The sequence below is a fragment of the Drosophila erecta genome, unplaced genomic scaffold (genome assembly GCF_003286155.1).
Source record: "Drosophila erecta strain 14021-0224.00,06,07 unplaced genomic scaffold, DereRS2 tig00000219-arrow-pilon, whole genome shotgun sequence".
Lineage (NCBI taxonomy): Eukaryota > Metazoa > Arthropoda > Insecta > Diptera > Drosophilidae > Drosophila > Drosophila erecta.
This window is the reverse complement of record NW_020825213.1, coordinates 420,778-433,705: the sequence shown is the minus strand read 5'-3', so window position 1 is coordinate 433,705 and position 12,928 is coordinate 420,778. Positions and strand designations below refer to the sequence as shown.

The 12,928-nt window shown below is 37.9% G+C and overlaps 1 protein-coding gene across 2 annotated transcripts in view; it reads left to right on the top strand.

Moving 5' to 3' along the window:
- Positions 1-12,928, top strand: part of LOC6541861 (G protein-coupled receptor kinase 1) — a 165,248-nt gene that overhangs the window by 100,221 nt on the left and 52,099 nt on the right. For both annotated transcript variants that reach the window (XM_026982801.1, XM_026982802.1), the window contains one exon: positions 7,030-7,081. In XM_026982801.1, the coding sequence (XP_026838602.1) occupies positions 7,030-7,081 (52 nt within the window). The remainder of the gene's footprint in view (positions 1-7,029; positions 7,082-12,928) is intronic.

Here is a 12,928-nt window from a genome sequence, read left to right as displayed (position 1 = left end):
AAAGGACTTATGGAACCGCAATTTCTTACCATTTGCGGGCTGCAACACCGGAACCACGCCGATTGGAAATCAGAGGACGATCGCTAGTGCTTTCGAATGGCGATATATTGGATTTCCATAGATATACCAACGCGCGGTCACACTATAGGCAGCATTGGAAACAGAAACGAGGGACAATCGATAACGGCGAAACATAATTGGCAACGCGATGACGGCAGATTGTGGAGTTGCCAGAGGCGGGAAAAAGAAACATGGTTAATGATGAGGTAAATACCGTGTTCGATCAAGAACAGAAGGAACAGCATATAGCAAACATAATTTTAATGTACACTTTCTAACGAAAAAATTTCTATGATAAGCCACTTGATATAAATTGTATACTTACACCCGTTACTCGTAGAGTAAAAGGGATTCGTTGAAAAGTAAGTAACAGGCAGAAGAAAGCGTTTCCGACCGTTCCTCTGTCCGTCCGTATGAACGTCGAGATCTGAGGCATCATAAAAGCTGGAAAGTTGAGATTAGGCATGCAAATTCCAAAGACATAGACGCAGCGCCAGTTTGTTAAATGATGTTGCCGATCTACCGCCCACAAATAGCCCACAACTGTAACGCCCACACTTTTGACAAAAAATTTTAAATTTTTTAAAATATGTTTTAATATTTTTTCCCAATTTTTACCGATATTCAGAAAATTATGAAATTTCTCGTTTGCACTTCCACTAGCTGAATAACGGGTATTTGATAGCCGGGTAACTGGGCTATGGCATTCTCTCTTGTTTTTTGATTAAATTTGTACTTTGTAGTTATATTTTATATATTAGTTTGGCAAATATCTCCCTTCCGCCTTTTTGTCTTTTGAATTTCGCGGCTATGTACAAAGCGCTACAGAGCTCGTATCTGGCAATACTATACATAATTTGAACGGTCTTGACATAACCTACAAAACGACGCTATGCATGATTAGTTTGGATATTGCGTTTATAGACGTGTAAACATGGAGTTCACTAACGCCGAAATTCGCGCTATTTTAAAGTTTTCCTTTGTTAAAGGCAAATCCGCCAGAGAAACGTTCCGTGAGATCAATGGTGTTTTGGGGGATGGTACTCTATCACTTCGAACCGCGGAGGAATGGTTTCGACGATTCAGAGCCGGTGAAAACGACACCATGGATAAGCCAGCCGGCGGTGACGACAAATACCGATCAAATCATGGAATACATCGAGTTAGACCGGCATGTGGCATCTCGTGACATCGCCCAGGAGATGGGAGTTAGTCACCAAACCATTTTAAACCATCTACAGAAGGCTGGATACAAAAAAAAGCTTGATGTTTGGGTGCCGCATGATTTGACGCAAAAAAACCTTCTGGACCGAATCAACGCCTGCGATATGCTGCTGAAACGGAACGAACTCGACCCATTCTTGAAGCGGATGGTGACTGGCGACGAAAAATGGATCACATACGACAATATCAAGCGAAAACGGTCGTGGTCGAAGGCCGGTGAATCGTCCCAAACAGTGGCCAAGCCGGGATTGACGGCCAGGAAGGTTTTGCTGTGTGTTTGGTGGGATTGGGAATCATCCACTATGAGCTGCTCCCATATGGCCAGACGCTTAATTCTACCATCTACTGCGAACAACTGGACCGCTTGAAGCAGGCGATCGACCAGAAGCGTCCAGAATTGGCCAACAGGAAGGGTGTAGTGTTCCACCAGGACAACGCCAGACCACACACTTCGTTGATGACTCGTCAGAAGCTAAGGGAGCTCGGATGGGAGGTTTTATCGCATCCACCATATAGCCCGGACATAGCGCCAAGTGATTACCACCTGTTCCTGTCCATGGCGAATGCCCTTGGTGGTGTAAAGTTGAACTCAAAAGAGGCTTGTGAAAAGTGGCTGTCCGAGTTCTTTGCAAATAAGGAGGGGGGCTTCTACGAGGGAGGTATTATGAAGTTGCCATCTAGATGGAAACAGATTATCGAACAAAACGACGCATATTTGAACTAAATCCGATCACTGTAACACTTTTTATAAGGCATTGAATAAAGAGCAAAAAAGCGGAAGGGAGATATTTTCCAACCTATTATTATTATTATATATATAATATTTATATATATATAGTAGCTATATTTTTTTTTCTTTTTCCCGATTTAAAAGAACAGGATCCGGTTCGGTTTCAGTTCATTCACAAAATTAATGTGGTAAAGGTTATACATTATTTTCAAAGTTTATTTTGCCTATTTTATCCAAACCTCGTTCTCACATCTATTAGATGAGTAACGGAAATCTTGTTTTAAAATTGGATGACGTAACACAAAGTACTGTAAATTAAACATTTTTAAACTAAACTGTGTGTAGTCGCCATACGAAAAAAAAACATTTGGTCTTAAATGCCGCCCTAATGCTTGGCATCGTTTCCGAGGTAATTCACTAGTGCCGAGTCTTCCACGAGATGAATCCACTACACTAGTGCCATGGCTTTCAGCGGCTAAGTTCGGATTAAAGACTTTAGACGGAAATCCACAAGTGCGCCAATCTTGACCCATCATTATTCCAAAAGATCTTACCACAGCGAAAAAACGGCAAAGAGTTTGAAAAGGACTACCATAAACTTCTTTACAGGGACGACCGATGCCCGCAACCAACGCCATCCATTTATAATGAGTTGTTGCTTCGTTTGTACTAGCAAGATGGGGATATGTTTATTTTGTTCAATAGTTATCGAATTTAAAAGGTTTAGGGACTTCGTGCGCTATCAACACTGTTTGCAATCCAATAGAAATAAGTTTCGTGTTATTCGAAGATTTTTTGTGTCACATTTTTTTGCGAATCACTTTAAAGAATCGGCCAACAGAAATTAAGCGTGGATTTTAATTTTATATCGTGTATTAATCCAACGTTCTTTCAAGACTAGACCAGCATAGATTTCAATTCATTATTAAAAACTTATCTAGTATTCACGACGGCGGAAATTCCAGGCTTTTATGAATGTGTCGGTAATTTGTATTTGCTGGAAAGCTATAAATCGCGGGATTGGTATTGGCCTAAGAAATGTGGTGGGAACTGTATCCGGTGCGTAATTATGTATGTACAAACATAGTTTTTAATAAATATTACATTTTTAGTCCCTCTAAAGTACTGGGCCTTTAAGCATGAACTGCATTCATTCACAATTAAATCCGACTTTATGCTATTATAAGCTGATCTATACCTTGTGGATTGATTTGATTTACGTAATTAAGAACAAAAATAGTTCATCTTTGACATTTTTGACTTCATCACCGTACCCTGGATTCTCAGCTATATAATCCAACCAGATTTTAAAAATTTAAATTTGAATGTGCCTTTTCATCACACGGAGTAAATTAAATTACGGTCCAGTAAATTACTTTGCGGCAGCCGAGCACAGAACTTCAAAATTGATTTATCTTTAGAGCGTTTAGCCGCTAGGCTGTTCTTGGTGCCGCCTGCCCAAAGAAAGACGGAAGTTCGTTATCGATTCGATTCTCTTTTTGTTTAATGCTCCCTCAATATCGAAAAAGGCTGCCATCACAATATAATAATTTAGTTTTTAGAGTTTTTTGATTCGGCCGACCGACACGTGCAGTGAGCTGCCAACTGATTTGCCTTTGAGGTAGGAGTGCTGTGTACTTACCATTCTGGCTCTATTCTGGTCTATCCACCGATGTCCTCGAAGGTCCCAATGCCGCTACGCATAGAGGCAAGGGCATGCCAAAATTCCTCATCTGATATGACGCAACTGTTGATCTCCAATTCTATTGACATAGAATATATATCAAGAACCCGTTTCTGCCTCTGTACAAAACCTTGACTCCGTCATGTGTTACCACGCCAGGAAGGAGAGCTAGCTTCTCGCGGCATGCAAACGGATTCCTTTTCCCTGTGTCAGCTTTTATTTTAAAAAAGTTAATCTTCGGGCTCAGACGCTTCAAAAAATATTTTTTAAGGAAAGAGAGCTAGCTTCTCGCGGCACGCAAACGGATTCCTTTTCCCTGTGTCAGCTTTTATTTTAAAAAAGTTACTCTTCGGGCTCTGACGCTTTAAAAAATATTTTTTGAAGCCCTGTTTTAGGAAGGAAGTTAGCTCCAAAAAGATAGTGGTTGTTGATCTGCGTTTCATAAAACCGTACTGACACGTTGTTATAAATGACCTACAAAAGTGCTGCAAATGATGAGTGATAATATTTTCAAAAAGCTTCGGGATAGCAGACAATTTAGAGATTCCTTTGTAATTGCTTCCATCCAATTTGTTACTTTTTTTATGGAGAAAAATCAGAAAGGGCTATTTCCATATTCTGTGAAGATTCCAGAGATAAGGTAAACAGTTTCAGTAGAAGCTTCCACAAGACTTCCGTACGAACCTAAGCACACAGCCAGGAAAACCGTCGGGACCTGGCGAATAGACAGGTTTAACAAGCTGAAGATCGTAAAGCAGTGAGCTTTTATATAGAGTGGGACCAAATATTAAATTGGACTTTGATACCGCGTAAAAGTAAGTCTGTTCTAATAGAGGTTAGGTGGAGTATGTACTTTAAAAAATTAAAAAAAAACGAGGAATGATAAGAAGTGGTTTTACGAAATTAAAAAACTGCTTCGGATCCTGTACGAACTAGAACATACAACCGTTTAAATAGTTTTTGTCGTCTTTACATTTGAATAATGTCTGTACTTTACCTTTGCCTTTATTATTCTCTTTATTAACCGAAGGAAGTTTATTGGAGATAAAAAATGATTTGATTGCGGCATAAAACATATTTATGGCATCCGCCATTATGTTGCAGGAGTATAGATCTGATCAATTAAAGCCAGATATAAAATTACTTAGCCTCTTGTTGACTTCTCTGATTTTTCTTTTATTGCGGTAACTGTGTCGATTGTCACTTCACAAGTTGGATGATATGGATCTTCAGGTTGAGTAAGAGGTGCTACTCTGGACAGAAACACACTTTCAGGACTTGTTACAAGACATAGATCCAATAATCGACCAATAGAGTTTCCAATATAATTAACTTGTGACTACGATAGGTCGAGCAAGCGGTCTATAAAGTCGTGTTGTGCTATAGGAAGAATAATATTATATAGAAGATTAATATACCACGTAGTGCCAGGTACTAAAATCACCAAGAACTACTAATTAGACTCTATCGGAAAGCTTATTTGAAACGGATCGAATAGCGGACAAATGATTAAGATATTCTGGAAATTAAGAAGACGACGTAATGTAGGAGCATGTAATATCAACAAAGCTATACGCATATGAATTCTTCTGACATGAGAAAAATCGCAAAACCTTACCGTAAAAAAAGATTAATTTTTCCACTTTTATGTTATCGGGTTGTGTTGTATATAAGACAGATGATAATCTGTCAGAGAAAAGCCGAGAAACGAAAATTTGTTTTTTTAATAGAACCATCGTGAGGGGTTTTGGCACTGCAGATTGTGTTTCTGAAGGGGCAACTTTCACCGGTACTCCGAACTCAATATTTCTTTTTGGTGGTAAACAAATCGGGACAGGTGGAATCACTGGGTGAGAAACCAGTGCAGACAAAGCGGAATCTCTAGCAGTCCTATTGATCACATGCCGGAGGCTGCGGGGAATTCCCCTTAGGCGGCTTTCTTGCGCTTTGGCGATTCCTCAAATAGCTTAAGGCTATTAAACTGCAAATCTAGCTCGGAAAGGAGATCGTCAACTCGACGAAAACTATTTCTAGGCACGCCAAAACTGTCCTTTCAAGCTTTAGTTTGGCGCCTAAACGATTTCATCTCTTTCGCAACCCCTAGGCAATCATCAGAACAGTATTTTAGATTTGTGGCCTTAGATAGGTCATCACTTGTTCGGCCGTGCCACAGCTTTTTGGGGTTTGTGGGCGTGGTAAAAATGTTTTTGGCATATCGATAGAAAATTTTAAAAATCAAAACATATTTGATATATATATATATATTATGATAGATATGAACAGTGTGTTGGCGTTAGAGTTGGCGTGCTAAATTTTGTATAGCATATCAATAATAATAAAACAAAAATCAAAACATTTATAAAAAAAAGGGCTCGTGACAGTTGTGGGCGGTTTGTAGGCTTATCATTTTTTTTTTAATTGCACAGCGCAGGCAAAACTAGAATCTACATGCCTAAAAGATTTACAAAGATTATTCCAAGATTTCGAAATTGTTTAGCTCCCAAGATCATTTTTATAAGGTTTATACGGACGGACAGACAGACTCACTTGGCTAGATCGACTCGGCCAGGAGACTCGGATAAAAACTATTCGGCAGGAGTTAGAGTGAGGCTGCAAGAAGTAAAGGTACAGAGCTAATCGCTAGACCTTACAAACGGTAAATCCGTGGACCTAAATAATGGAGAAACTAAGGATTAAGAAATCAATGTGGCCTATATACAGGCCTGTAAGCATGCCCAGCGCTGAAAGTGGCACAGTCATCGAGAATCAGAACGTGAATGTACAATGAGATACAGCCGTGAAAGTCGTCAAGGTCGCTAAGTCTAGATCTTGGTGACCAAGTCAGTTATCACAGGTAGCTGAGGTTCATGAAGACAAAACGCGGATAATTTAAAAGGCCTTGTTACAACACTATTCCTTGCGTGGAAGTAACGTGTGAAAGCCAAGCAGATAAGTGTGTCACATTGTATCAAAACGAGAATAAGCACCATGGAAACCAATTTTTACTGGTAACCGGGCGGAACACGTAAAATCTACTAATAAAGACAAACGTATTTTGTATCGAGAGAATTCAGTTCTATAAAAAAGGATTCGGAGAAATGATACTTCAAAAAAGGGAAAAAAATATTTTCACCATTTATTTTCACCATATTTTCACAGGCGACTGGTCAGTTTTTCTTAGGCATTATTATAATAAACGCTTCCATATATAAATTTTAAATTAGTTTTTGGAAATTTTTAAACCGATATATAAGAATAGAATATTCATTGCTCATAATATTGCCGTACTTATAAAAGTATAATTAATCTTTTTTGTCATTTTATTTTCTAGCGATAAATTTACTAGGTTTTGCCAGTGGAAAAATTTAGAACTGAACATACAAGTAAGTACTTAAGACATTGCTTAGTCCCTATTAATCCAAACCTTGCGGAGTGTATTACTAATTGGAGATTTCCGCCTCTGTAAAATATTTTCATTGTTGATCTGCAATACCACCCAAGTATATCTATCCTGTCTGTCTGGCCGTCCGTGTATACGCAGTATAGCATTTTATTTTTATAGCATTAAAAAAAAAAACGGAAGTACTTTGAAACTGTAGTTATAAGATCGATAAGCTTGGAATAAGGGAGAAAAACTCCCAGATCTTGCAGCGTATACTTTTTGGAACAATGCGAGTATTATACACATTATTCACACATTGCTTGATGATTATCGCCATTTATTCTCATGTCATTTTTTTTTTTAATGTAAATTTTGGCACCTTCTCTATTCGTAGAAACACTTGTTCAGGTATATGCCTGAATTGCTTCCTAATTCAACATTCCTGTAATTATAAGTTAGTATGGAGACCAAAAGTGTTGCAAAAGTTGCAGCGGTCCAACGGTAGTCCCGAAGGAAAAGTACAAGATCAGATCATCAATTCTGTTCACCGCTGCCGACATCGGCCCTTCTGTCCACCTCTCTTAGAGAATATATATAGTTTCATTATTATTTGCTTTTGAGTCTGTTAAATGGACCGTTGTAGTAACTAAGACCAACGCTGAAACCGAAGTTTTGTTAAATAAAAGAAATTGCAAATCGAGTTGAATAATGATCTTTATTCTTCAGTGTTCAACTTAAGACTGAAAATTAAATGTAAGTGATATTGAGGAGAAGCCTCCTGTGCTTAAGAAATATGTTAGGGTATTTTGGGAGAGCATTGCTCTTGGATACTTAGGGAGAGCATTGCTCTTGGATTCTTAAGTTGAGGAGAAGCCTCAGAAAGAGCAGGCAAAACTGCTTAGGTTAGGCTTAGGGATTTGTTTACAGGAATGGCTAAGTGCCGCTGCCCAAGAATTTGTTTATCGTTGCCAAAAGATTTGTTTATCAAAACGCATACTGAGCAGAGGGCATACAGTACAGAAAGTGCTTTATTGTTCATGGAATTAATGAAATTGGCCGGTTTGGGTGGCGCAAATACGTCACTACCCTTCCCTTAAAGAGAAGCCTATACTTGGGCTGGGATTGATGGATATAGTACGGATAATGGAGCTTCTTAAATTTCTATTTGTTGTGGTGTGTTTTGATTTTGATTTTTTCTTAATTCTAATTTTGCGTACAACATCATGAATGGGTTAAACGATACGTATTTTAAATATAAGTACAATAAAATAAGTGTAATGATGATAATAGTCAATAATATGTAAAGTGTAACATTGTTTTGTGAAATCATTTCATCAATGTCGTTCTGTTTTACAGTTTTTATTTTTGTTATGGTAAGTGGTGTGTATAATGGGGTCAAATCTATTTCTGGTTTTAAGAGATTTTCACTTAAAATTATACTATTGATTTCTATTTTACATTGAGTCACTCTTAACATTTTGTTTCCTTAATTGATTAATAATTGGTTATCATTGTAATTGATCCAAGTGGATGTTTTAATGTTCAAAATATTTTGGCTGTTTACATTCTCAAGCTTGTCGTAGTTTAGTAATTTGGGGTTAAACAGTCCGAGTCTGGAGAACTGCATTCCCATTTCCAGGGCCTCTATGTATTCTGTAAACTGCATAAGTTCGTATAAAAGGGTGTTAACGATGTTTTCGTCATTTTCGTATTTCTGTATCTTCCGCATTCCGTCGTTTATCAATCGTATGGCGTCATTAAGTTCATGTAACTTCACTGAGTCATGAGAGTGTGTGTCAAATTTTTTCTGTATTTCTGCTTGATCATTTTCATCAAGTGTGCCAAATAGGTATTTAATTGCTAAGCCCACAATGTTAATAAGTCCACGTTTATTTCTATGTTGCAGGGTTATTCCAGTTAATTCTCTTTTCATCTTATTGTACAAAAATTTTATTTGGGGTGCATGATAGTCGGTACGCAGCTTTTGTTCAAAATAACCAGGTTCAGTGTCTATTTCGGTTAAGTTGATTCTTAAACAAAAGTATCAAAGGAGGATGGTATTTGGACTGGCTTAAAAAAGGAGATAGCCGTGGTTGGTGTCAATATTATTAATTTGAATTTGCCGTCCATGAACTGTTGTGATCAGCATAAGCAAAAATGTCATCAAGTTCCAGGCACCTGTGGAATTGAAATTTGATTATTTTTCTTTCGTTTTTTGAATTGTGTTTTGTAGTAGTGAGTAACTATTGTTAGTGATTTTGTAATGGTCGGAGTCCGTTTGTTCCACATTTTTGGTTGGCTTAAATGGATTTTCTAATTTGCCTTTCTGTAGTGGGCCTTTTCTGTATCTCGTGTCGACTTCGTATACCATTCTGTCACTGTTTATTTTGTTTAATTTGTTTTCTTTGTTTTGTTGTGTGTCTAATATTGGTTGTCCAGCGTAGAGAAATATGTTGCAGGGGTCTGTCCAGTGGTATCGTGTTTGGTTTTGTGATTGTGTATGTTAAGTATTGTTTCTATTTTGCTTAATTAGATTTCGTCGTCGTCGGATGTTTTGATTATGCGAATTATTTCATTAATTGTCACACCGGTCCTTGTTGTGTTAAGCTGCAATTAAATTTCCTCACTTTCTAGCCATCGTTTGAGGGCCAAACTGGAAAACGCGCCATCTCTGTCTGCTTTTTTCATTTTTGGCTTGCCCAGCTGGTTGAATATACGCATAAGTGCATTTTTGCATTCCAACCAGTCCTTTGTTTTTATTTTTTCTAATGTGGCAAATTCCGAATAAACGTCCATGCAACTAACGTAATGTTTGGGTGTGGTTTTCTTAGGCATATCTGTGTTACGGTCCTCTGTCTTTGCTAAATTACAGATATTGCATTCATTTATTATGTTTTGGATAAGTAGTTGACTATTGGGGAAATTGTACGTTTCACCGAAAAGCTTTGTAGATTTCCAGGGTGTAGAAGTTTTTCGTGAGTGCTTAAGATCAATTCTTTAAATTCTGCATAAGTGGTTATGTTTTTTAGTAAACTTATACTACGCAAGATTTTGGTATATTTAGTGTTTATAGTCTGTTAATGTGCGGCTTATACAACGCACTCTTTTTACCGCAAAAATGGTCAATCAAATATTGTTCGGCTTTTTCCCTGGTCATATTGTCGTAATAAATCTGAGTTATGTATTTTTTGAAATACATGGTTATTTTAATGTTTGGTGTTCCCTTCAAAAATATCCCGTGTCTGTTGAATGTACTTAAAGGTCTTTTGTAATAAAGATCAAGTCACTATTATCTCCTTCTGCGCTATGTTGGGTATGTTCGTTCAGGTATGATGTCTTCTCGAGTTTTATTCTGGATAGTGAGTCCGGCACGCAATTTTCTTTTCCTTTAATGTACTTTATGTCAAAATCAAATTCGGATAATTTTACTCTCCATCGGGTTAGTTTTGAATTTGAATCTTTCATACGAACAACCAGCTTAATGGTTGATGGTGACTGGATATTTCAAAGTGTCGTCCAAGTAGGTAGTGTCGGAAGGTCTTTGTCGCCCATACAATTGCCAAGAGTTATTTCTCAATTGCGCTGTAATTGACCTCGTGTTCGTTAAGTGTTCGGCTTATGTAACTAAGTGGGTGTGCCTCTTGTGAGAGTACCGCTCCCAAAGCGACATCACTTGCGTCTGTGGTTAAAATAAATTTATTTGTAAAGTCGGGTACTTTAAGAATTGCTTCTTCTGATATTAGATATTTTAATTTTTTAAATGCTGAGTCATATTCTGGGTTGGTAATATATATTTTCATGTTCTTTTTTAAACATTTAGTCATGGGTTTGGCTATGTCTGCAAAGTTTGGAAAGAATTTACGGTAGTATCCTGTCAGTCCAAGAAAAGATTTTATTTCTTTTGGTTTAGTGGGAATTGGATATTTCTGAATGGCTTTAATCTTTTCAGTGTTTGGTTTTATTCCATCTGGTGTTAGAATATGTCCTAAAAATGTGGTTTCATGCTTGAGAAACTCACACTTGTTAAGCTGTAATTTATGGTTGGCCTTTGACCTTTTCGAAAACTGGTCTGAGCGATTGTAGGTGCTCATCAAGGGATGTCGAGAATACAATTATGTCGTCCAGGTACACAAGACAGTGTTTATTTAAGAGTGGTCGTAAAATGTCATTCATGCACCGTTGAAAGGTGGCTGCTGCGTTTTTTAAGCCAAATGGCATGCGCAAATATTCGTAATAACCGTGCTTGGTGGAAAAGGCTTTCTTCGAAACTGATTCTGTGTCTATCTCGATCTGGTGAAAACCTTTTGCCAGGTCTATAGTTGTGAAATATTTAATCTGCCTAGCTTTCCTAAAATTTCGTCCATGTTTGGGATTGGGTGTCTGTCTCCTACTGTTATTTCGTTTAATTTTCGGTAGTGTATTACAATTCTAAATTTCTGTTTGCCTGATGCATCTTGTTTTTTTTGGAACCACCCAGATGGGAGTATTGTAAGGCGAGTTACTGGTACGTATAATACCTGGATTTAGCATATCTTGTATTTGGCTTTCGACCTCTTGTTCATAAGCCTGTGGGTAACTGTATAATTTAGAATAAATGGGTAGATTATGCTTTGTATTGATGGTATGTTTGTTTTGTCATGGTATTGCTGCAAGAGTGCACACAATCTTTGTTTTTCTTCGATATTTAAATGTTCCAATCTGTATAGGTCTGATTCTAATAGAGGTTTTTTTCTGGTTGTCTGAGCATGGTGTCAGGTATCATATTTACATTTTGAAAATGACTCTGTTCTTGTGCTGCTATTCCTTCTACTAATTTGTATTTGTTGTTGTAAAGAGTTACCTCTTGATCGCGGTAACTTATTATTGCCTTTGCTTCTGCTAAAAGTTTTCTTCCTAATAAGAGATCGTAATTCTCGGAAAAAGGGTGCTGTTCGGTCTGTTCAACATAGGGTTCTTGGTTGTCATTGCTTGTCTCGTCTGTATTAATCTGCTGTGGCTGTTGTGTTGTTTCTGAATTTTGGTTGTTTTCAGTTTGATGCTGATATTCTGGATAATATTCTAAATGGTCGTAAGTTGGATAGTAAAAATAGTGATATGGGACACACTGCTGATAGAAAGCGTCCTCTTGGTACAATGATTCGTCAATACTATCACTATCAACTGGTCTTAATCGCTTTATTGGTTGATTGGGTACATAGGAACTTGAGTTTTGTGTTGATTGGGGATTTTGATATTGCTGTTGTTGTTTTCTGTCGGATTGTCTTGTATATAAGACAGATGATCATCTGTCAGAGAAAAGCCTAGAAACGAAAATTGTTTTTTTAGTAGAACCATCGTGAGGGCTTTTGGCACTGCAGATTGTGTTTCTGAAGGGGCAACTTTCACCGGTACTCCGAACTCAATATTTATTTTTGGTGGTAAACAAATCGGGACAGGTGGAATCACTGGTTGAGAAACCAGTGCAGACAAAGCGGAATCTCTAGCAGTCCTGTTGATCACTTGCCGGAGGCTGCGGGGAATTCCCCTTAGGTGGCCTACCACCAGCGGCTTTCTTGCGCTTTGGCGATTCCTCCAATAGCTTAGCCTTAAGCGAATCTGGTCCAGAAAAGAGGTCACCAGCTCGACAAAACTATCTCTAGCCACGCCAAAACTGCTGATCAGTTTTTTAGCTTTTGCGGACGAGGTAGAGAAACTATTTAAGCCATTGCGAGTCGCGAATCGGTGGAAGAAACACTTGCCTTCATAATTTTTCCTTCTCCCAATGCATACATCATGTAAGACCAGAAGATGTTTGCCTTCATATTCAAAAGCTACATCATAGGAAAGCGCCGGGTTTTGATGACATTGA